This window comes from Trichosurus vulpecula, chromosome 3 (assembly GCF_011100635.1).
Source record: "Trichosurus vulpecula isolate mTriVul1 chromosome 3, mTriVul1.pri, whole genome shotgun sequence".
In the NCBI taxonomy this organism is placed as follows: domain Eukaryota; kingdom Metazoa; phylum Chordata; class Mammalia; order Diprotodontia; family Phalangeridae; genus Trichosurus; species Trichosurus vulpecula.
In genome coordinates, this window is record NC_050575.1 from 63,692,757 (window position 1) to 63,715,295 (window position 22,539).

At 38.2% G+C, this 22,539-nt stretch overlaps 2 protein-coding genes across 4 annotated transcripts in view; one reads left to right on the forward strand and one right to left on the reverse strand.

Annotated features, from left to right (window-relative positions):
• The window catches only part of FAM114A2 (family with sequence similarity 114 member A2), a 32,888-nt gene extending 30,579 nt beyond the window's left edge, over nucleotides 1-2,309 (reverse strand). Inside the window, exon 1 of one of the 2 annotated variants that reach the window (XM_036749023.1) lies at nucleotides 2,188-2,309. The gene's annotated coding sequence lies outside the window, so the exon portion shown is untranslated. The remainder of the gene's footprint in view (nucleotides 1-2,187) is intronic. The other variant, XM_036749024.1, reaches the window with a different exon arrangement.
• MFAP3 (microfibril associated protein 3) lies at nucleotides 2,000-21,806 on the forward strand. Of its 2 annotated transcripts, none has more exons than XM_036749025.1 (3): nucleotides 2,000-2,413; nucleotides 10,637-11,122; nucleotides 17,846-21,806. In XM_036749025.1, exons 2-3 carry the CDS (start codon nucleotides 10,828-10,830, stop codon nucleotides 18,628-18,630), a joined length of 1,080 nt encoding a protein of 359 aa, XP_036604920.1. In that variant the 5' UTR covers nucleotides 2,000-2,413; nucleotides 10,637-10,827; the 3' UTR covers nucleotides 18,631-21,806. The 2 variants fall into 2 exon arrangements, with proteins under 2 accessions (XP_036604920.1, XP_036604921.1); XM_036749026.1 differs by having other exon boundaries at nucleotides 2,017-2,393.
• The last annotated feature ends 733 nt before the right edge of the window (nucleotides 21,807-22,539 follow it).

Below are 22,539 nucleotides of genomic sequence, written 5' to 3' on the forward strand. Positions count from 1 at the left end.
AACTGAGGATAATGCTCCAGGCAAAATACAGACTTTCAAATTTTCTCAATGAAAAGACCAGAGCTGAACAGAAAATCTGACTTTCAAATACAAGAATCAAGAGAAGCATGAAAAGGTAAACAAGAAAGAGAATTCATAAGGGACTTACAAAAGTTGAACTGTTATGTTTACATTCCTACGTGGAAAGATGATATATGTAATTCATGAGACGTTTCTCAGTATTAGGGAAGTTGAACGGAATACAGACAGAGAGCACAAGATGATATCTAAAAAATGATATAAATTTAAGGGTTGGGAGAGGAATATATTGAGAGAAAGAGAAAGGGAGAGATAGAATGGAGTAAATTATCTCACATAAAAGTGGCAAGAAAAAGCAGTTCCTTTGGAAGGGAAGAGGGGGCAGGTGAGGGGGAATGAGTGAATCTTACTCTCATTGGATTCGACTTGAGGAGGGAATAACATACACACTCAACTGGGTATCTTACTCCACAGGAAAGTAAAGGGAAGGGGATAAAAAAAAGCGGGGATAATAGAAGGGAGGGCAAATAGGGGGAGGAGGTAATCAAAAGTAAACACTTTTGAAAAGGGACAGCGTCAAGGGAGAAATTTGAATAAAGGGGGACAGGATAGGATGGAGGGAAATATAGTTAGCCTTTCACAACATGAGTATTGTGGAAGTATTTTACATAATGATACATTTGTGATCTATGTTGAATTGCTTGCCTTCCTAGGGAAGGTGTGTGGGAAGGGCAGGGGGAGAGAATTTGGAACTCAACAGATGCTTTAAAAAAAAGTTAGTTTTTGCATACAGCTGGGAAACAAGATATATAGGGAATGGGGCATAGAAATCTATCCTGCCCTACAAGAAAGTAAGGGGAAAGGGAATGGGGGTGGGGGAGGGAGTGGGGTGAAAGAAGGGAGGACTGACTGGGGAACAGAATATATGCCATCTTGGAATGAGGAGAGGGTAGAAATGGGGAGGAAATCTAACTCAAAATCTTGTGGAAATCAATGTTGAAAACTAAAATATTAAATAAAAATGATAATTTAAAAAAAAAAAGGCAGTATGGTACAAAGGCAAAAGCAATTGGCTAGCTCTCAAGAAATCTGCAATTTTTTAAGTCCCCACTCTGCCTACCACCTTATTTGATTGTCAGTGTCTTATTTTGTTCTTTGAGCCTCATTTCTAGGGTTCCATCCAGCTCTAACAATCCATAAGCATGAGTAATGGTGAATATGTGTCACCCATCCTGTAGACGTAAATGTCATTTAACTCAGCCTATCTAATTCGATAATTGGAACTCGCCAAAAAAGAAGAGGTGCTAAGTTTCTCATCACTGAAGGTCTCTAATGATGAGGAATTCACCATATGTGATAGCCCTCTCCCATTTTTGGACAGTTCTAATTGTTCGATTTTTCCTTATGGTAACTCAAATTGTCTTCCTGTGAAGGTAATGCCTCTTCCCTATAACCCTCCAGATACAGCCTAAAATAAGCATTTGAAACTTCAGTTTTAGCAAAAGCGAAGTAGAATCTGGCTTGGATGACAAGAATCAAGAAGTTACAAGAAAAACAATCAAGGAATCACAATTCATCCTATGTAAGAGCTGGCTGGGCCCTTAGAGATCATCTAAGTCTTACTCATCGTTTTCAGATAGAGAAACTGAGTATCGGGAAGTCGCTGACTTGCTAGACCGCACAGCCTAGGTACTAGTGGATTTCCGCCCAGGATCAGAATATCGGGGGGGTCTCAGATGTATAAAAAGCCGTAAGTTCTAGTCCCGACTTTGCCACTAACTCGCTGGGCAGTGGGCACTCCTCATTTATAAAATGTTGGGGGCTGAAATAGATGCTCTCTTAAGAGGGGGGGGAGGGGAGAGATGGCAGGGTCTCGGAACGCTTCCGTTGCTTTTTAGGTGCATACCCCCTTGTCGATAGGCGTCACAGATACCCACGCCGATGCGTGCCCCGCCCCCGCACGCACTTACGTATCCTTGACGTGCACAGCCTGCCTCCAGAGGCTGAGATGCTTCAAGCCTCTCTTCCTCCCCACCCAGACCCCCGCGGCGGGGGGGGGTCCCTTATCCACAGTCCGCTGCCTCCCACACACCGCGTCCCTTCCCTCTTTTACCATTCTCCAATCCCAGCCTCGCCACCCCAATCCCCCTCCCCGGGGGGGCTCCGCACCATAGAGAGCTGCTGCGGCCGACCAAAGCAATCCCCGGCGCCCCGGAAGTAGACTGTCACCTCGGGTCGTCGGAAGGGAGGGAGCCCCTCCGCTCCCAGCACGACTTCCGCCCGCCCCGCCTTTCCTCTCTGGAAAGTGTTTCCGAGGGCACAGCTGCAGAAACAGCCGCTGCCGGAAGGAACGGTGGTCTCCGGTCCCGAGGCAGGTTGGTGTTTCTGTTGGAAGGTGAGGAGGGGGTCAGTTAAAGCCGGTGACGTAACGGCCGCGGGAGGGCGCGAGCGGAGCGGCGGGAGAATAGATGCTGAGGCAGGGATCCTAGTATCTGCCCTTCGTCCCCGAGTCCTCTCTATCTGCCTGGTTCTCTTTGGTCTGACCCAACCCCCCCCCCTTCACATTTGGGGAGGGGGTGCATTATGAGCGGGGTCGGCGGGGACGACATTATCTCTCTTCCCTTTCCCACGTCCTCATTCTCGTTCCTTCATTCTCTTTCATTCTCCCTCCTCCCCCTTCCCCTTCCTCTTCCTCCTGATTGAACCTTTCTTTGGGGACCAAGTTAGAGATGGATACAGATTGATTGGTGATCACTTGTTAAAGTGGCTGGAATGGTGAGGCTTACCTCCCAAAAGCCCGGCCGAAGACGAAGATGGATGTTTGATTATTTTTAAAGAACTCGACCTGGCCAAGATCTGAGGCGTATTTATTCATTCATATAATTAATTTTAAGGAGTTGAGTCATCTCCCGCCTCCGTGCACAGGGCTGCCCCTCGTGCCTGAATTACACCCCTTAGCTGTCCCCAGGCTTTCTGGGAATCTTCGTTTCCTTCAAGACAGCTGAAGTGGCATCTTATGTGGAAAGCCATTCTTGCCTTCGTTGTGGGTGCTTCTCCCCACAGTTCATCGCATATATATTTATCTATGCACATGTTCTATCGACTTGGCTAAAAAGCTCTTGGGTGAGAAGGGACTTTTTCATTTGGTCTTGGTATGTTGCACCAGATGGGTGCGGAAGAAATGATTGCTTGAATCGAATGGAGATATTTATCATCTTCCCTGTGCGTAGAGTACTGTGTGCTCTACACACAATAGGCTTTTAATGTTTCCTGTATTGTATTTCGAGGATGTATCTAAGTTGCCTTCAGACTGTCTTAATGGTAGAATTACAACTTTGTAAAAATAGAAGGGACCTTAGAGATCAGCGCTCAAGGGTTCTTAACTTTTTTTGTGACACGCATCCCCTTGGTGTTCTGGTGAAACTTATGAAGCCCTTCCCAGAATGTTTTTTCATGCGTAAAACAAAATACGTAGAATTACAAAGGAAACTGATTATATTGAAATACATTTTCAGAGTATTTTTTAAAATACATTCACAGGACCCAGAGTTAAGAATCCTCGATCTAGCCCAGTTTTTGCTTTTTTAAATGAAATCATCATCCAGAGTCATGCTGTTAGTCTGTGACAGAGTTGAAACTAAAATCCAGGTCTAGTCTTCCACTTCCAATATCATCCTATGTTATTTTGCTAATGATTTTTTAAACAATCAGTCAAAAGTCACCACATAGCAGTAAAATTTTTCCTAGTGTGAGACTTGAAGGATATTTTGGGGGTGGCAACAACTTTCTCACCTCAGACTTGATTATAATTTGGAGAAGAACTTGTTGGAAAACCTCAACAGGGGTCACTGTAAGCTGTTTACCATAGTAAAATGTTAAAGGATCACTTTCTGAAAATAAACTTGAAGAAGCTATGATAATAACACAACTTTTTTAGTGTGTGCTGATTATGAAGAAATTTTACAACTTCTGTGGTAATAGGTAGTTCAACTATCTGATCCTCATTTTTAAAATAACAAAACTAGGACTCAAGAAAATGAAATAACTTACCCAATTAGTAGAATAAGTATTTCCATATATTACAGAGGAAGAAACAATGCTTCAGAAAGGTGAGAACGTTGTCTAAGGTCACATTTTTAGCAAGTGGAGGGGGAGGAGGGGAGAAGTCTTCTGATTTAAAATCTAGATCTCTCTTCATGCTTTTTCAAAGCTGCATCTGAAAGCCTCCAAACTCTTCATTATGAGTGTGAAATTAGTAAAGAATTGTTTGGAAGCATTTTTTTTTTGGCTAATTAGTTATATCCAACTCTCTGTGACCCCATTTGAGATTTTCTTGGCTAAAATACTAGAGTGGTTTGCCATTTCCTTCCCTAGCTCATTTTACAGATGAGGAAACAGGTTAAGTGACTGGCCCAGAGTCACACAACAATTAAGTGTCTGAATTCCAGACTCCAGTACTGGCAGTCTAACCACTTTACCACCTAGAACATAACAATTACCTTCTACAAAGCTGCCCAAACTAGTCAATCAGTAAACATTTATTAGACACCTACATGCCAGGCGCCATGCTAAGCACAGGATACAAAGACAGGTAAAAACAAGTCCCTCTTCTCAGAGAGCTTGCAGTCTAATGGAGGAGGCAATAGGTAAACAACTATGTACAAACAAAATATAAACAGGATAAATTAGAAATAATCAACAGAGGAAAGGCACTAGAATTAAGAGGGCTCAGGAAACACTTCCTATAGACTTGAAGCTGGGACCTAAAGTTGAGAAGGAAAAGCATTCTAAACATGGGGACCAGCCAATGAGCTGTGAGATGATGGAGTCTCTTTTGAATAAAAGGAGGCTGGTATCACTGGATTAAAGGGGGGAGGAGCATAAAGTATAAGAAAACTGGAGGGGTAGATGAGACGGGTTATAAAGAGCTTTTAATGCCAATAGAAGGAAAATGTATATTTGATCCTAGAGATGATAGGGAGTTTGTTGAGTAGAAGAGGGTGAAGGGTGCAATATTGTCAGATCTGTACTTTAGAAAAATCACTTTGCACAGCTGAGTGGAGGATGGACTAGAGTGGGAAGAGATTTGTGGCAGGCAGACCAACCAGTAGGCTATTGCAGTAGTCCAGGCTTGAGGGCCTGCCCGTGTGGTTGCAGTGTGAGAAGAAAAAAGGTGGTCTATGGGAGAGATGTTAAAAGGTAAAATTAACATGCACTGACAACAAATTGGATATGGGATGGGGTGTTTGGGGGTGGGGAGAGATGTGAGAGTAAGGAATTGAGGATGACACTTAGATTGAGAGCCTGAGTGATTGGGAGGATAGCAGTTTATACCCTCAACAGTAATAGGAAAATGAGGGCGGGAGAAGGGTTTGTGGGGAAAGGGTAAGTTTAATTTTAGACATGTTGAGTTTAAGATGTCTGTGGGATATTCAATTCAAGATGTCCAATAGGCAGTTGGAGATGCTAGCCTGGAGATTAAGAAAGAGGTTAGGGCCAGATAAGTAGGTTTGAGAATCATCAGCATAATGCTGAACAGTTCACGAAGTGAGATAGTATAGAGGGAACCAAGAAAATATCCCAAGGCAGAGTCCTGTGGGATTTGTGAGTTAGCTAGTATAACCTGGATAAAGATCCAGGAAAGGAGACTCAGGAGTGGTCAGACAGGTAGGAGGAGAACTAAGATAGAGGCGTGTCACAGAAACCTAGGGAGAAGAAAATATAAAGGAAAAGGTGATCAGCAGTGATCAACAGCCTTTTCTGTAGAAAAGAAGGATGAAGATTGAGAAAAGGCCATTAGATTTGACAAGAGATTTCTGATAACTTTGGAGACAGGAGTTCCAGTTGAATGATGAAGTTGAAAGCTAGATTGTAGGGAGTTAAAAGTGAGAGGAAAGGAAATGAGGACACCTATTGTTGTCTACAGCCTTCTCATGGAGTTTAGCCACAAAAGACAGGAGAGATGTGAGGTGATACCTGACGGGTGGGTGGATAAAGTTATGTTTTGGGGTTTTTTTGGAGAGACATGGGCATGTTTGTATCCAATAGACAAGGAGAAGTTGAAAATTTAGTGAGAGCCTAGAATTACATATTCCAAAGTATTTGGTGTCTTTAAAAAAACAGTCTACTTGGCAACTGTGAATTTTTCTTGAATCATGTCTGCAAACATCAGTTTTCCTAACCAGTTGTGTTTACTAAGCCATCAGAACAGAAATTAGTCATATTGCTTCCTTGTTTTGGGTTTTTCAGAAAGGAAATGTTTTTAAAATTGGCAAAAATAGCAATAGAAAAATCTGTACAGTATGATAACTTTAGATTCCTGACATCTTTTCAGTCAGTTAATCAGAATTGCCCTCCAGGGTTAAAATATTCTGCATTTTTATTGTGTTTAATAAATTATATTTTATTCCATTATACCTGAGAGAAAAAATTGGATTGTTTATAAGTGGAATGCTTATCATTTTACTCCTGTTAATATATATAGCAAGTAAGATAAACTATTTGCAGAGAGACTTGGAATATCAGACGAAGTTTAGCCCAGCTAATGTTAACTATTTGCAAACTATGTTTTGACTTTATGAAACTAGATTATTTTCTCTATGAAACTGTCTCAAGTATATTCATAAATGTGTATAATATCTGTAAATTATTTATAAAAACAATTACCAGAATTCTCCAACTTAGAAATTGCTTACTTTCCAAAGGTTTATTAGTCAAAGAGAGATTAGCTCTAGAACAGAGAATTAGAACCACTGAGTTGATGTTACAGGGAGGCAGATTTTCAATATGGAAAACTTGCAGCTCTTAACAAGTTGGGTTGTCCAGAACTGTAACAGGCTGCCAATTTAGGAAATGAGGTTCTCGTCTCTGAAAGTGTGCAGTGAGAAGCAGGGTGAAAAATTCTTAGGGGTGTTGTAGAGCAGACTCATGCATCAGATGTTAGGTTACATTTATCAAGTGCACACTAGAACTAGTTCAGTGTTTACCAATCGAACTACACTACAGATGGATAAAATATTTAAATTTTCTGTAGTGGACTGTTCTTCATTCTGAAACTTCAGACTGATGTTTCTCAGGGTTAAGTAAGGACCAAGAGTCTGAAGAAGGACCCAAGGAAATGGGGAAGAATTTTATTTAACTTTATAGGGTTTAGGAAATATGAATCATTTTGTACACCAGTAAAAATTTGCTAGGGACAGTGGTTAAACAATTAGATAACCCTTCAGGTTCCTTCTAATTCTCAAATTTTATGATTCATGTTGATTGTTTAGTACTCAAAACACGCTTGTTTTTGTTAAGTTTTGCAGTGAGATTTTCTCTGCTTTTTTTCATTGCGAGTATAGGCTATTTCTGTTAAATAGGCTTTCTTGAAATAACAGGAGAAACTAACCTGCATTCATAACAATTTATATGAGAATTGGTTTTGAGTTCTAAACAAGAAGTATTGAGGGCACCACCATTCTTCTAGTCACCCAGGATCACAACCTCAGTGTCATCCTCAACTCTTCACTTTGACCCCACATATCTAATCTGTTTCCACATATTGTTGTTTCTGCCTTCACAATAGCTCTTGTATACATCTCCTTCTCTACTTAGCCACAACCCTGGTTCTTCATCACCTCACTCCTTTTCTATTGCAATAACCTTCTGGTTGGTCATGTTTCATTTCTCTCTCCCTTCCAGTCCATCTTCCACTCTGTTTCCAAAGTGATTCCCCTAAAGGGCAAGTCCGATCATATCACTCCCACACCCTTATTCAGTAAATTCCGGTGGCGTCCTATTAACTCCAGGATCAATTATAAAATCTTCTTGTCTTTTAAAGATTTTCAGAGCCTGTCCCCTTCCTACTTTTCCAAATCCTCTTTTTTATGGTGTTCAACATATTCTACAAGCCAGTGACCTTGCTGGCTCTCACAGGGACATTCTGTAGACTCCATGTCTTTTCCCTATGCCTAGAATGTTCTCCCTTCTTACCTCTAGTTGCTCAGGCTCAGCTCAGATCCCACTTTCTGCAGCAAGCCCACTAGTGCCTTCCCTCTAAGATTATCTTCCACTTAAATTATATCTTATGTGTATGATTTTTTGCATGTTATCTCCCCCATTAGAATTCAAGCTTCTTGAGGGCAGAATTTTTGTCTTTCATTGTATCCTCAGTGCTTAGCTCAGTGTCTGGCACAAAGTCAGCAATAAATGCTTATTGACAAGCTCACTTCTTAGGTTCATTAGCTTTGCTGTTTTAAAAATTCACAACTGGTCTAAAATAGACTTCTAGTAGAAAAAGATAGGAAGAGGTTTATCTGAAGTAACTGCAAAACATGGAAGGAAATAGAGAATTTGGGTCCATAAACATAAATTATATCTGAGGTTTTTTCCTGTTCTATGCTCTATGGTTATATTTAAGTACCTACAATATACATAACACTTAAGTAAGCTTAAGTTACAAAGACTTGTAAAACACCTCACACCTCCCTCCACCACTGCCTCTGCTATCATGGACCTTACAGACCAATGGAAGGAATAGGACATTACATACGGAAGCAGGAAATTAAAGAGGAAATATATGGGAATGCACAGGTGAGAAAGCTTTGAGCTCTGCTTGAAGAAAAGCGGAGAAGTACATCTACTCAGGGGGATTAAGGGGATGGTAGGGGAAAGACCATTCCCATTCTTCATCTTAGCTAGCAAATGGCATTATTGAAGTAGGATAGCCAGATGAGTCCTCTAAGCAAATAGGGAGTGTGAGAACTGCATGTATGCAATCAGTTGTTCATGTGTTTAGTACATTTGCAAGACAGGTTTTCATTAGCATTTGGCCTCCCTTCCCACCCCACCCCCATTCCCCCCCCCCCCCACCATCTTCCCTCACAGCTGAGGCTAAGAGAAGTGAAATGACACACACTCTCACAGGAAGTAAGTGAAAGAGCCAGGATGGGAATCCTCTAACTCTTAAGTTCAGCACCCTCCATAGCACCACGTTGCTTTACCATCTACTGTATCATTACAGTCAAACTCTTGGAAATACCAGTTATGAATAAATGCACCCCAAAGCACTCTTATTTTCCCATCTGAATTCCAGGCTATGGTTATCTGGAAATGACTGGCCTTTTTCCTTCCTAGAATAGTTCTGCTTTTCTCTTGATTTTTCATTTTCAGCTAGAGCTTCCTGCCTAGTCCCCAAGTGGCAAGGAAGTTGGGGAGAGCAGAACTTCAGAGGAAAGAAGAGGTTCCTGGGATAGGAAAGTATGATTGTAGACTTTGAGCTAAGAATTTGTTATTTCTCCATTGCAGATGCTATAAATATATTCATTTCCTGATTAATGGAAAAACATTTTATTATCCATGCTCCTAACGTTTTTGTGAAAAGGAACTTTGTAACTTCAGAAAACAGTAACTATTTGCATATGTTTTATATGCAGCTTTCTTCCTAAGTCAAAGAGTGAGACAATCTGAACTACTGTATTATTTATTCTTAATATATATGTATGTATTTAAATGATTCATTGCTTCTCATTGCTACAGTTATGAAAAACAGTTCTGTTTACTTTGTGTTGATATAACAACAGATGGCAAAGGTGTAGTTTCACAAAATATCGTTATACTAAATATTTTATCCGGCTCCCATTTGGCTCCCATTATATAGATTTTTGTTGCAGTGAAATCGAATTATGGAATCAAATTTTTTTTTTACCTGGAAGGGACCTTGAAGATGATTTCATTTAGCCTGCTTGATGAACTGACCAAAAGTCACAGAGCCTATTAGCAGGCAAAGTCAGCACTATAAATTTTAGAAACAATTTTAGATCTGAAAAGGACTTTCAAAATCTTATATTTCAACCCTCTCATTTTACAGATGAAGAAATTGAGGGCCAGAGAGAACTTGTACAAGGTCACACAGGTAGTGGCAAAACCAGATTTAGAATCCAACTTTCCTGAAAGCAGTATCCTCCTACTATACCCTGCTGCCTTTCTATAGTGAGATTTTTTTCCTCCCTTGACTCTTCTTACACTACCAAATGTCTGTGCCACTGTTGCTTTAAGTACTTCATGTTTATTAATATTTCTAGAACTTTTATAGTTGTCATCCCATTGTACCTTCAGTGATTCCTTGGTACCTACTGAAAATAAAGTCAATACTCTTGGATCTTTGTATTCAAAGATCTGTGATATGACTCTAGCCTACCTTTTCAGCTTTATCTCAGACTGCTTCCTTTTATACAAAATAGTCCATGTACCACAATACCTTTTCTCTTGCACTTCGCTATTCCCACACATGCGCTGATATCCCTCCCTCCTCTTCTCTACCCAATGTCTGCCTCATGACTTCATAGCTATATTTAAGGTCCATTTCAAGTACATTTCTTCTGTAAGCCTTCCCTTAACTTCTACATCCAGAAGAGATCTGTCATCTGATCTCACAATATTTTATATTCTCATAGACTTAGCATAACTTAATTTATATTTTGCTTTTCTGGGTAGATATTACCCCTACACAGTTCCTTGAAGGCTAGTAGCATATGTCTGCATTTGTCGCTGTTTATTGCACATCATAGGTGCTTACTTTTTGTTGAATGATTAATATGTCTTCATCTTCTAAAATTTAATTATGGTTTTCTTTTAGGTTAGTTCCTGGTCATCTCCATTAAACTTGAAGATTTCAAAGTGCATTTGGAATACATCTTTTCCCCAGGAAACTAATGCCGAGGAATAGATGTACTCCTCTGATGACAATACAAATGCTCTAGCTTCCTATTCAACTTTTTGATTAAGGCTCCAAATTCAATGAAAAGCAAAAGTTCTTTCTAATTTCTCATGAAGCCACACTACTGCTTGTTCACTTTGGTGGTGAATGCCATCATTCCTGCTGCATTTTTCCTGGATGATATAGAATACAATGGAACGATAGCAGTAGAAACGAATCACACCACTTACAATGTCTCCTTTCCCCCAACGTTTGAAATCTCATCTAATTCCCACACGAGTGGTGATTTCGTCATAGCCAAAGAGGGAACCAGTGTTTTGATTGAATGTCTTCTCACCACCAACCTTTATGAAGACATTCTTTGGTACAATTCCAAAGGGCTGTTGCTTGATCAAGAAGAAGGAGGTAAGCAGTGCATACTCTGTTCACCTTCAGGTGACTATTATGCAATAGCATATGGAAAATGTATAGATAAAGCCTAAGGAATATTTGAAACAATTATGAAACCTTGAAAAGCAGGAGGAGTGGGGGAAGGGGGAGTAGTAAAGTGTTAAACTTGGAGAATAGGTACCGAAGGTATACATTCTCTTCATCCCAGCAAAAATGTGCAAGATTAATAACATTCCTTATGGAAGACTGTTTATTGCTAGACATGCTTCCTTCTGGGCAAAATCTCTTTAGTAAATCACAGATTGGGTAACAGAAATATTAATAAAAATTATTTTGCCATGTTAATAGGCATCTTGTTGTCTCCTGGGAAGAGAAGCACATGTACCCAAGTTTATAGTGGTACACTCTAGATTAGCATGAGAAGCAGAGATGCCTGGCCCTTAGGTAAAATAATTATGGACCTGGTACAAGAAGTTATCTTCCTGTCCTACATGACTTTGCTTGATATTCCATGCTATGCAAAGAGATCCTGAAACATACACTTGAACACAATTTGCATTTCCTCTTTAAATTCTACAACCATAGCATGAATGTTACGCACTTCATGCAAGATACATTTGTCTAAGAGAAAGACATTATAATCATTTACCATGAAGAAAAGGCTAGGGAATAAAAAGAAATGACCAATTATTTTATATTGAAGATAGACTAAAAGGAAATGTGGCAGGAAGGAACTAGGTTAAACATAAGTGGAAATATCGTAAATTATAAATAAAGTATTTAAATAGCATTGAAATGGGCTGCCTTAGGAGATTATTTAACTGACTTCCATGGAAAGTTTTAAGATAATTTATCTCTGGGGAGGGGCTTACCCACCTGGAGGCAGGAAGATGGCCAAGAATACCCCTAGGCTGCCCTGAGATTCTATAATGCTTTTGTAAACTTGACAAAGGATATTCCCCTTGCTTTTTTGTCTTTTCCCTTGATCTTTAAAAACTACACAAAGATAGTGTTAATGGAATAGATTGTTTCTTTTTAGTGAACTTACTGTAGTTTTCATGAAACCACCATTTTAATGTAGACCATGGTTTCCCTGCCAGTGCTCATTTGGGTCTCTGCTCAAGAAAGGATAAAAGAACTTAAGCTGTTGTAGCCCCCAGAATAAACCTGTTACTTCTGGGATATAAAGGTTAAATTCTGAGCTAAGCAAAATTTTCAGAAAGGTTTCTCTCCTCCCACTCCCCCATTGTTATTTGCCAAGTAAACTTCTTTCAGTTTCCTCCTCCACTCCCATCATGCAAAGTATCCTGACCTAGTATTTGTGTCTGTAGAGAAAGAAAAGGTAGCAGCCGATAGGGATTTAACTCATTTTCAGAACTTTCTCTTTTTAAATTGCAACCAACAGAGGAACTGATTTCTGCAAAGCTAGAGGTTTTGGCCCTGATAGGGTTCCATATTACCAACATAACCCAGGATGAAGAGACTGAAAAATAAATTCCATTTAAAACAACTTCAGGCATTGTAAAATACTTGGGAGTCTACCTGTGAAGACACACTCAGAAACTATATGAATGCAGTTACAAAACATTTCACACAAAGAAAGACAAATCTAAATATTAATTGCTCATGAGTACGCCAAACCAGTATAATAAAAATGACAGTACTGCCTAAATTAGTTTACTTATTCAGTGCCATACCAAACAAACTACCAAATATTACTTTATAGAACTAGAAACAATAAAATTCATCTGGAGGAACAAAAGGGCAAGAATATCAAGAAAATCAATGAAAAAAAACTGTTAAAGGGACCTAGCTGTACCAGATGTCAAACTCTGTTGCAAAGTGGTAATCATCAAAACAGCTTGGTACTGGATAAGAAGTAGGATGGTTGTTCAATGGAATAGATAAGCAAATGAACACAGTCACTTAGTGATTGATAAACCCAAAAATCCCAGCTTTTGGGGTAAGAACTCACTATTTAACAAAAACTGCTGGGCAAACTAGAAAATAGTCTGGCAGAAACTAGGCATAAACCAATATCTCAAGATAAGCCCAAAATTGATTTACAATTTTGACATAATGATATCATGAGCAAGTTAAGGGAGCACAGAAGAAATTACTTGTCAGATCTATGGATAGAGGAAGAGTCCATAACCAAACAAGAGAGATGTTCATGGGAGGTAAAATAGACAATTTGGATTAAATAAAATACAAGGTTTTTTACACAAAGCTGATGCAGGCAAAATTAGAATAAAAGCGGGAAACTGGGAAGAAATTTTTGTAGCAAGTCTCCTGATAAAAGTCTCATTTCAGGGGCAGCTAGGTGGCGCAGTGAGTAGAGCACCTACCCTGGAGTCAGGAAGACCTGAGTTCAAATCCAGCCTCAGACACTTGACACATGTACTAGCTGTGTGACCTTGGGCAAGTCACTTAACCCCAATTGCCCTGCACCCCCCAAAAGTCTCATTTCTCAAATACATAGAGAACTGATCTAAATTTATAAAAATAAGAACCATTCCCCAGTTGAAAAGTGGTCAAAGAATGTGAACAGAAAGTTTTCAGAGGAAGAAATTGAAACTATCACATAAAAATGCAGTAAACTACTAATAAAGAAATGCAAATTAAAACAAGTCTGCGGTCCCACTTCACACCCATCAGACTGGCTGAAATGACGAATAGGAAAATGACATGTTAGAGGGAATGCGGGAAAATAGGGACATTACTGTCAGTGGAGCTCATGAACTGGCCCAGTCATTCTGGAGAACAAATTGGAACTAGGCCCAAAAGACTATAAAATGGTACATACCCCTTTGACCCAGCAATACCACTCCTGGGTCTATACCCCAAGGAAATCAAAACAAAAAGGAAAGGGATCCATCAGTTCAAAAATATTTATAGCAGCTCTTTTTGTGATGGCAAAGAATTAGAAACTGAGGAAATGCTCATCAATTGGAGAATGGCTGAAGAAGTTATGAATGTAGTAGAATAATACTATTGTGGTATAAGAAATGATGAAGGGGATGGTTTCAGAAAAACCTAAAAAAAAATATGAACTGATGCAAAGTGAAGTGAGTAGAACCAGGAGAACAATGTACACAATAACTGCAACATTGTAACTTGGTTAACTGTGAAAGACTTGGCAACTCTGATCAATAAAATGATCTACCACAACTCCAAAGAATTTATGATGAAAAATGCTCTCTACTTCCAGATAGAGAATTGATGTACTCAGAGTACAGATTGAACCATATTCATTTCCTTTATTTTTCTTCTTTTTGCTTTCAGAAGATAGCTAATGCAGGAATATATTCTGCATGACTTAATATGTATAATGGGTATCACATTTCTTGCCTTTTCAGTGGGTGGGATGGGTTGGAGGGAATGAGAGAATTTGGAACTGAAAATAAAATTTCAATAATATAGATAGCGTTCCTAGGAAAGAAGAATAGAGTTTTCCTAACTACTTAAATAAAAAAACTAGAATGATATAGCAGAACACTGGATTTGATATCTGAAGACTTAGGTTAGAATCCTGGCTTTGATGCTAACTCTGTGTGACCTTGGACACGTTATTTCTCTGCTCAAGACCTCAATTCCCTCATTTATACATTGATGGGAAGTTGGACCAGATGTTATTTCTAGAGCCTATGAACCTGTAGACAACTCCAAAGTAGATTTTAGCTTCAGAGTAAATGATCAGCTGTCTCAAATCTCCCCAAAATATTGTGTTCACTTTTGATAGTTGCTATGGGATATTATATATAATAGCTAAGCCAACCCTCCAAAGGGGAGGGGAACCTTTTAAGAAATATTTTCTTCAGAGCTTAGAATTTAATTTCTTCTATTACCATATTTAAAGAGAGGGTCAACTCCCAGCCAGGTTTTCTCATATATGAGCAACAAGGATGGCCTTCAGAACATCTCTGTCTGGGTACCGCTGAAGGCTTTAAACAGTTGTGCAACAATAGCAGTCTCCAAGTCCTCTTTGTCTCAGAGGAATTGTTCCTGAGTAAGGCTGTACAAATCATCAAGTCTTGGTTGGTAAAGCCAGCTGTCACCTCCTCATCCCTTCCTCTTTTTTTCTTTGTCCTTCCCATCTCATTCTGTTGTCCCTTTTTTTCCTCCATTAACCTAGTCAGGTATCCCTTTCCCACATTCCTAACTACTCACCTCTCCCACCATAGCTCATTTTTAAAGCCCCTTCCTAGGCTGTCATGGAAAATAAAAATACTAGATACGTCACAGTGACAGGAGTTAGAAAGCACTGTATCCAGACGTAATCCAAAATTTGAAGTGAAATTTACTGCAAAACTCAATGTAGATATAATCGAATGAAACCCTGCAAAGACTAATATTAACCTGCTACCCACCATTAATATCATCATAATCACTACCAAAAAAAAAAACCCAGAATTTTTTTTTCCAAGCAACTGATTTCCACAAAGTTAGAGAAGTTTCTGCATGTAGTTGCAGCCTTGAAGTAGACTTGCCAAGTGGAAAAAGCACTCGACTTCCATGAGGAGTCTTTTGTTCTAGTTCCATGTTTGCCCTCTGATCTTGGACAAGTGACTTGTCTTCTCTAGACCTAAGTATCCTCATCTGTAAAATGAGGGGACTAGATTTAGATGTTCTCTAAGGTTACTTCCAACTCTGAAATGTTAAGACTCCTAAGTAAAGTACAGGTTTTATCTTCCTACCTTTCCTAGGTTTGAAAACTATTGGTCTTGCTCATACATTCAGTACCTGCTAGGAACTTGTGTTGGCTCAAGTTTATGAGTCTCAGTGAGACTAGCATAGGCAGGTGTCAGTCTGGTATGAGGCTCATACATCTTTTGTTATCAACAAGTAAAGGACAGGATTTTAAATTATTAGAGAAACAGTTGATAAATAGATTGTTACTGTTAACATGGAGCCATGTAGTGGAATTCATATATAGTATATTCATGTAGCGTTCCATGCAAGGCTCAAAGTTCAGAGGGAAAAAATAGAACTTTTAAGGAATGATGGTTATATTCATAGTTTCGTGCTCTTTGATGTGTGTGTGTTTTTTTTAACAGGTAGATGATGAGAGAGATTTTTAAAATAAACATAAAGTCAGGCTAAATGGTGGCAAAACTAAAGACGATTCCAACAATTTTTCACTCTTGCCATTTATTTGTACGTAAAACAATCTGTGCTTTCTAGAGATTAAGAAGTCAGGTGAGAACTATTGAAAATCAATCCAAATTGTTAATGTACATTGGAGAACTGTGTAGCACAGCTTCCATACTTTGTTATTACCCTCAGAGTTGTAAGGGATCTTAGAGGTTACCAAGGCCAGCTCTTTTCCAGCATCTCCAGAAAATGATTTTATAGCAACACCTCTAGAGATAGAGAAGTCATTTTCTCCCAAGGCCACTTGTTCTGTTATTGACTAGTTCTAATTGTTAGGAAATGCTGACATCTGAAATCTGCCTTCCTTGAATCTTTACCTGTTGCTTTTAGTTTGCCACTGCACCCCCTCTCCCCTTCCCCACCACACTCACAGAATAAATTGGTACCCTCTTACAAATGATAGACCTTTAAATTGATCTTGTACTGTTCTACCACCACCCCACCCCCATATCTCCTCTAGGCTAATCATCATCAGTTTCTTTGGCTATTTGTGAAGGTGTAGATTCTGTATGTGTTAAGTCATATGTATGTCTACATTCATTAATTAGATCTTTAGGTGAAGTGTGATCTAGAGTTAAAACAGAGCTTTTATTCCACCTGGACAGGAAGTTGGTTTGTGTTTCAGTTCTTGGTGACATTGAAAAACGGCATGTCCAGAGAGGACAACCAGAATGTTGAGGAGGCTTAAAATCATGACCAAAGGAACGTCTTGAAAGAGCTAAAGATATTTATTCTAATAAGAAAAGATTTAGGTGGAATGTGATTTCTGTCATCAAATATTCAAAGGACTTCCATGTAGAAGCAAGATTACTTTTCTTCTTCTTAGCCCCAATTGGTAGAGCTAGGACTAGTGCATGCAAAGTTACAGGTAGCTAGATTTCTGCTCAATATACAAGAATTTTCTTACAGTGAAAACTGTCCTGAAATAAAATGGGCTTCCCCATTAGTAAAAGTCTTCAAGAGGATGATGATACTATTTGGTCTGAAAGAGATCTTGCTTGAGGTAGGGTCCATGGAATAAATGACTTCTAAAATCACTTCCAGCTGTGAAATTTTATAAATCCTGCTAAAATTTTATATATATATATATATATATATATATATATTCAAAATTATATTTTGAAAATATAACCTGCTTTAAAACATCAATTTCATCATCAAAAGCTGTATCTAAGAAAATCACCTATAGTCTTTACTATCTGTGCATTTATCAAGTCAAATCATTTTCTTCGGATAGACAATCTTAACAATTTTCTAAGTTTCAAGAAAATGTGAAAACTACAAATTATTCTCATTGTCGAGCAGTGAAGCATCTGGTAGCTACAAAAATTACTAGCCTGAAGGAATCACATTTTTAGTTTGTGGTCAGATTTTCATTTGTCTTCTGCCAGGCTTCTTTTTCAGCCCAGACTTTTGAGTTCATAAATCATGGTTTATATTACTCAAACATATAGCACTTCCTTTGGGTAGAATATTCTCATGAAGAACTTTTTGTATTGGAATATTACTAAAAAAAATTTGCTTATTCATTCATATTATACTTTATGATGTCATTTTCTAAAAAATTTCCTTTTGGGTTACTAGGTGGAAAATGGTTGATCTTCAAAAACCACCTGAATATCACCAGCGTAACCTTTGCTGACCGTGGGCTTTATACTTGTCTAGTCACCTCTCCAGTCCATGCCTCTTACTCTGTCACCTTAAGAGTTATCTTCACTTCAGGAGACATGAGCATCTACTACATGATTGTTTGCCTGATCGCCTTCACAATAACTCTTATCTTGAATATTACACGTCTGTGCATGATGAGCAGCCACCTTCGAAAGACTGAGAAAGCCATCAATGAATTCTTTAGAACAGAAGGTGCAGAGAAGCTCCAGAAGGCCTTTGAGATTGCTAAACGCATTCCCATCATTACTTCAGCCAAGACCCTAGAACTGGCCAAAGTTACACAGTTTAAGACTATGGAGTTTGCCCGCTATATTGAAGAACTGGCAAGAAGTGTTCCTCTCCCACCTCTCATTCTTAATTGTAGGGCATTTGTAGAGGAGATGTTTGAAGCAGTGCGGGTGGATGATCCTGATGACATGGGAGAAAGAATCAAAGAAAGACCAGCCCTCAGTGCCCAAGATAGTATCTATGTCATCACTTCAGATATTGGGCGTAGTAATTCACCAGAAGGAGATTCAGAGGATGGCTCCCTGAATGAGCAGGGTCAGGAGATAGCAGTTCAGGTTTCTGTTCATCCGCAGTCAGAAACTCAAAGCATTGGTACAGATTCTCATAACAGTTGTCATTCCAATTCATCCGAAGAGGTAGGATCTCCTGAATTCAACTCTGACCGCAAAGATGGGGTATCTGAAAGTTAACCTTTGATCTCTTCACACCACAAAGGGGGGAAGACATCTAGGAGAACACACCAGTCTCTGTCAACAATGACAGAAATTAGTGGGCTTTTTTGCAGAATGAAAATTGCCAAATTTAATGGGGGGAAATGCCAATTTTTTCCTTGTTTGATATTTCTCATCCATGGTTGTCAGCTCCCCAAATTTTATTCAGACATAGACTCCTAGAATTTTAGAGCCGGAAGAGACCTTAGAAATCAGTTTGGCATAGTCAAAATCAGACTACAAGTTAGAAGACTAGAGTTGTAATCCTTGTTGCCCTTCTATTGATTAGTTCTATAGCCACAAACAATACCTCTCTGGGCCTCGGTAAAATTAGAGGATCAAACGAGATGATCTCTAAGCCACTTTCAAGCTCTAGAATTCCCTTAGCCATCATCTGTAAACCAGCAAAATCTTTAACACATGCCAATAAAAAATCCTTCCCTGACTCTTTCACTACCAATTTAGGGAAGGGACTAAATCTTGACTTTGTTCCTTTGTTTAGGGTTCTACCCTAATGCCACGATGCCAAGAGATAGGATTTAGGAGGGGTTTTTTTTCCCAAATATTTTATCACATGGATAGTGAAATTGCATGACCGTGGTTAAATCTGTATGATGAACTGTGCTTGTATATTTGTATACAAGATAAAATATACAGATAAAATGGGAGACAGTTTTAAGCCGTGAATAAATTAATCTGAATAAATTGGTACCATTTGATAGGTATATCGTATCTTTTAGGTCACCAGGTTACCATTTAATTCATTGAAGTAGTAATTTACAAAATGGTTCATTCACAAAGGTAATTTCATCTGAGAAATATTTTCTTTGATGTTTTGTTTGAACAAGATACAGTATCCAACTGCCTTTCTCTGGGGTAAGTCATGAGATAAAAAGATTTTAAAATAATTTTTCAGACTTAACTTTTTTTCAGGTATTCTGAGCTTTGGAAAAAGATTATGTGGGAGAAATCCCATTCTAACCAAGAATATGAAACCAATGGCTCAGTCTTTGAAAATCCATAGAATATCTCTCTTTAGTCATTTAAATATGGCAGTGAAGACTATCTTTCCACATCATCCCCTAACCCTCATCCCATCCAACCATACTCTTATTTGAATTTGGAGACAGGGTTGTGTTAGTGACCAATTAGAAGAAATTCAAGAGATTTACCAAGGAGTCATAAGCCTTTAATAAAAAAGATAATAAAGTCTATGTAATGTTTACTTTGATATTTCAAACAGTTAGTTATTTCATTGAGATGTATATATCTTCCACCAACTCCTAGTTGCTGTGGCCAAAGAAATTCATTACCTGGAAAGCCCACCTTTTGATGATAAGCCTTTCCTGAATTTCCGGGGCTTGTTGAATGACAGACACATAAGCTATCAGTGGTCCCTTTCAGCTCAGTAGAACCTGCTATGGAGCTACTAGGCATGGTTTTAAAGGGTCCAGGCTCACCTCTGTGACATGGTGAAACATGGCATTAGGATTTTAGTGGAAGTCAGTTGTATTACTGTATAAAAATGCCAATTGGTCTTGGAATTTTCTCAGAGCATGAATTTTGTAATGTGGAATTTGTGGTTCAGCTGTATATATGAACCATTCAGATTGCATTTCTTGTTTGAGATGTGATGTTATTATCTCTCATGAACATGCTACAGATTAATTTCAGTTCCTGAAAGTATAGTGCCATATAATTTTAAGAACCTGGCAACATAAACACCATTTAGTACCTCACATTTCTCTCATTTGGCTTCCAGTTATTGAAACATACCTGGAAAGAATGGCTCCTAAGGGTAACTTTTAGAGAAGACTTGATTAGGATTTAATTTCTAGTTTCAGAGGAAGAAGGGCAGAAAAAAAATAACCTGATAAAGTTCATCATTCCCTTTGTCTTGGTTGATCAGAAGTAACCCATCTGGCCTAGGCAGGAACAGATCCGTGTACAGTTGTATCAGATGCCAGACCATTTCTGAGCTAGTGAAAATTTAGTGAAAAATTGGGTATTAGCCGATAGACCTATATTTCTACAAGTATTTTTTCCCCATATATTTAGCCATGGAGCAAAGTTTTTTGCTTTTGAATATCTGAAAGTTTCAGAACACTTCTATTTTCCCACAATTACTCCTAATGTTAGAGGAATTTAAAAAAAGATGCTTTTTTTTAGGTGACCTGGTACACTCTGTTTTATGTCTCAGATGCTGGCTTTGACCTAAGATGCAACTTGATCAGAAAATACATCACTTTCTAGAACACAACTGCCATGATACAGAAAAAAAAATAGCTTTATAAGGAATATTTTAATAGTAGAAATTGAAATGCTTTAGGAATGCTAATATATGGTCCATGATGATTAATGTCCAACAAAATGATACCCCAATTTGATGGATTTTTTTCTGCATGGTTTTACACTAAAACATAACAACTTGATGAAAGATAGCTAACTCAGAAGTGTGAGATATTTTGAAAGTATGTAAGAGTAACTTGGTTTTGAAGCAAATGGGACTGGATAATTGTGAAGAACCTTGGCAGTTACTGTAGGTCAGCATTTAAGCAGCATTGTTATCTCAGGCATCCTTTTCCCTTCCCAGCCACCCACCAGCATTATTAATTGATTCCAGGAAAATACATTGGGCAGAATTATATTATAAGGAAGTCAGATTCGTAGCTGCAGCTCAAATTTAAATCATTGCCAGCTACTTTGCATATCAGGCAAATGGATAAATGAGGTTTTATGTTGGATTTTCCAATATTATATTGAGGTTCAATTATCACATTAGTGATATCAAATGTTTGATGTGAGTAATGTTATGCAGAGTAACCCTACACTGCTTAGCACATATATTCAGGAAGAAGAAACCATGTTTATTATTATTATTCTCTGTATTTATTATATATTGTTGGGTTTTAACTTTTTGTAAAAATTCTTAACTTTCTGAACTATAAAACTACAGTTTTTGGACAATCACTGTGGTGTATTTATCTTTTTAGCCTGACTCAATTTTTTAAATAATATAAAATGCTGTGTATAATATTTCTAAAATAGTTTCATCATGAGCATTTGTAATTTTTAAATTGTATTATGATTTATGAACAACGAAAAATGTTGTCTACCATTGGTAAGCTTATGAAATAAATTTTACAAAAAATGAAGCATTTTCTCTTTTCTTCTCATTAAAATCAAGAGCATTGTCTTTCTAGATAATACTGGTCCAGTTTGCGTGCTGTCCAATTTGTGGCATCGGGCTTTTTGTTGTGTTGTCACAATAAAAATGTTGCTATTACAACATTTTGCCATGTTTCAGTGTCCTAGCCTCAAGCCCCTCTTGACCATTTGTTTGTTACCAACTGTCTAGAAAAAGAATTATTTTTAATTAATTGTTTTAAAAAGTAATAACCATTTCAACACACACAAATAATCAGAATGTGAAGTTGAGCCCCAAATAAAACGATGAATTCCAAACTATCAATGTATTTCCTGTGTCCCCTTATAACCTCTAATTTATGTACTTGTTTTGTTATTTGGGTTTTGTGTGTCTGTATTGTAATCATATTTAACATATATTGCTGACTTTGTTTTTCATGACTTCACATCAGTCTTCCTATATTTTTAAAAAATACAGGGTGTTCCTAAAGTCTGGACACATAGGCAAAAATGCATATTTTCAAGAAATGAATAAAATTTTCAGCAACTTTTTATTTAACTGGAATATTAACAAATAACATCTTCAATATGATTTCCAACATTTGTGATGCACAGGTTGATACACTTTGCAAGATTCATAAGAACTCGATGCAATAACTCCGCATTTCCTGTATGTCCAGACTTTAGGAACACCCTGTAGTTCATATAAGTAATTTTTTGTGGCAAGAAAGTATTCAGTTA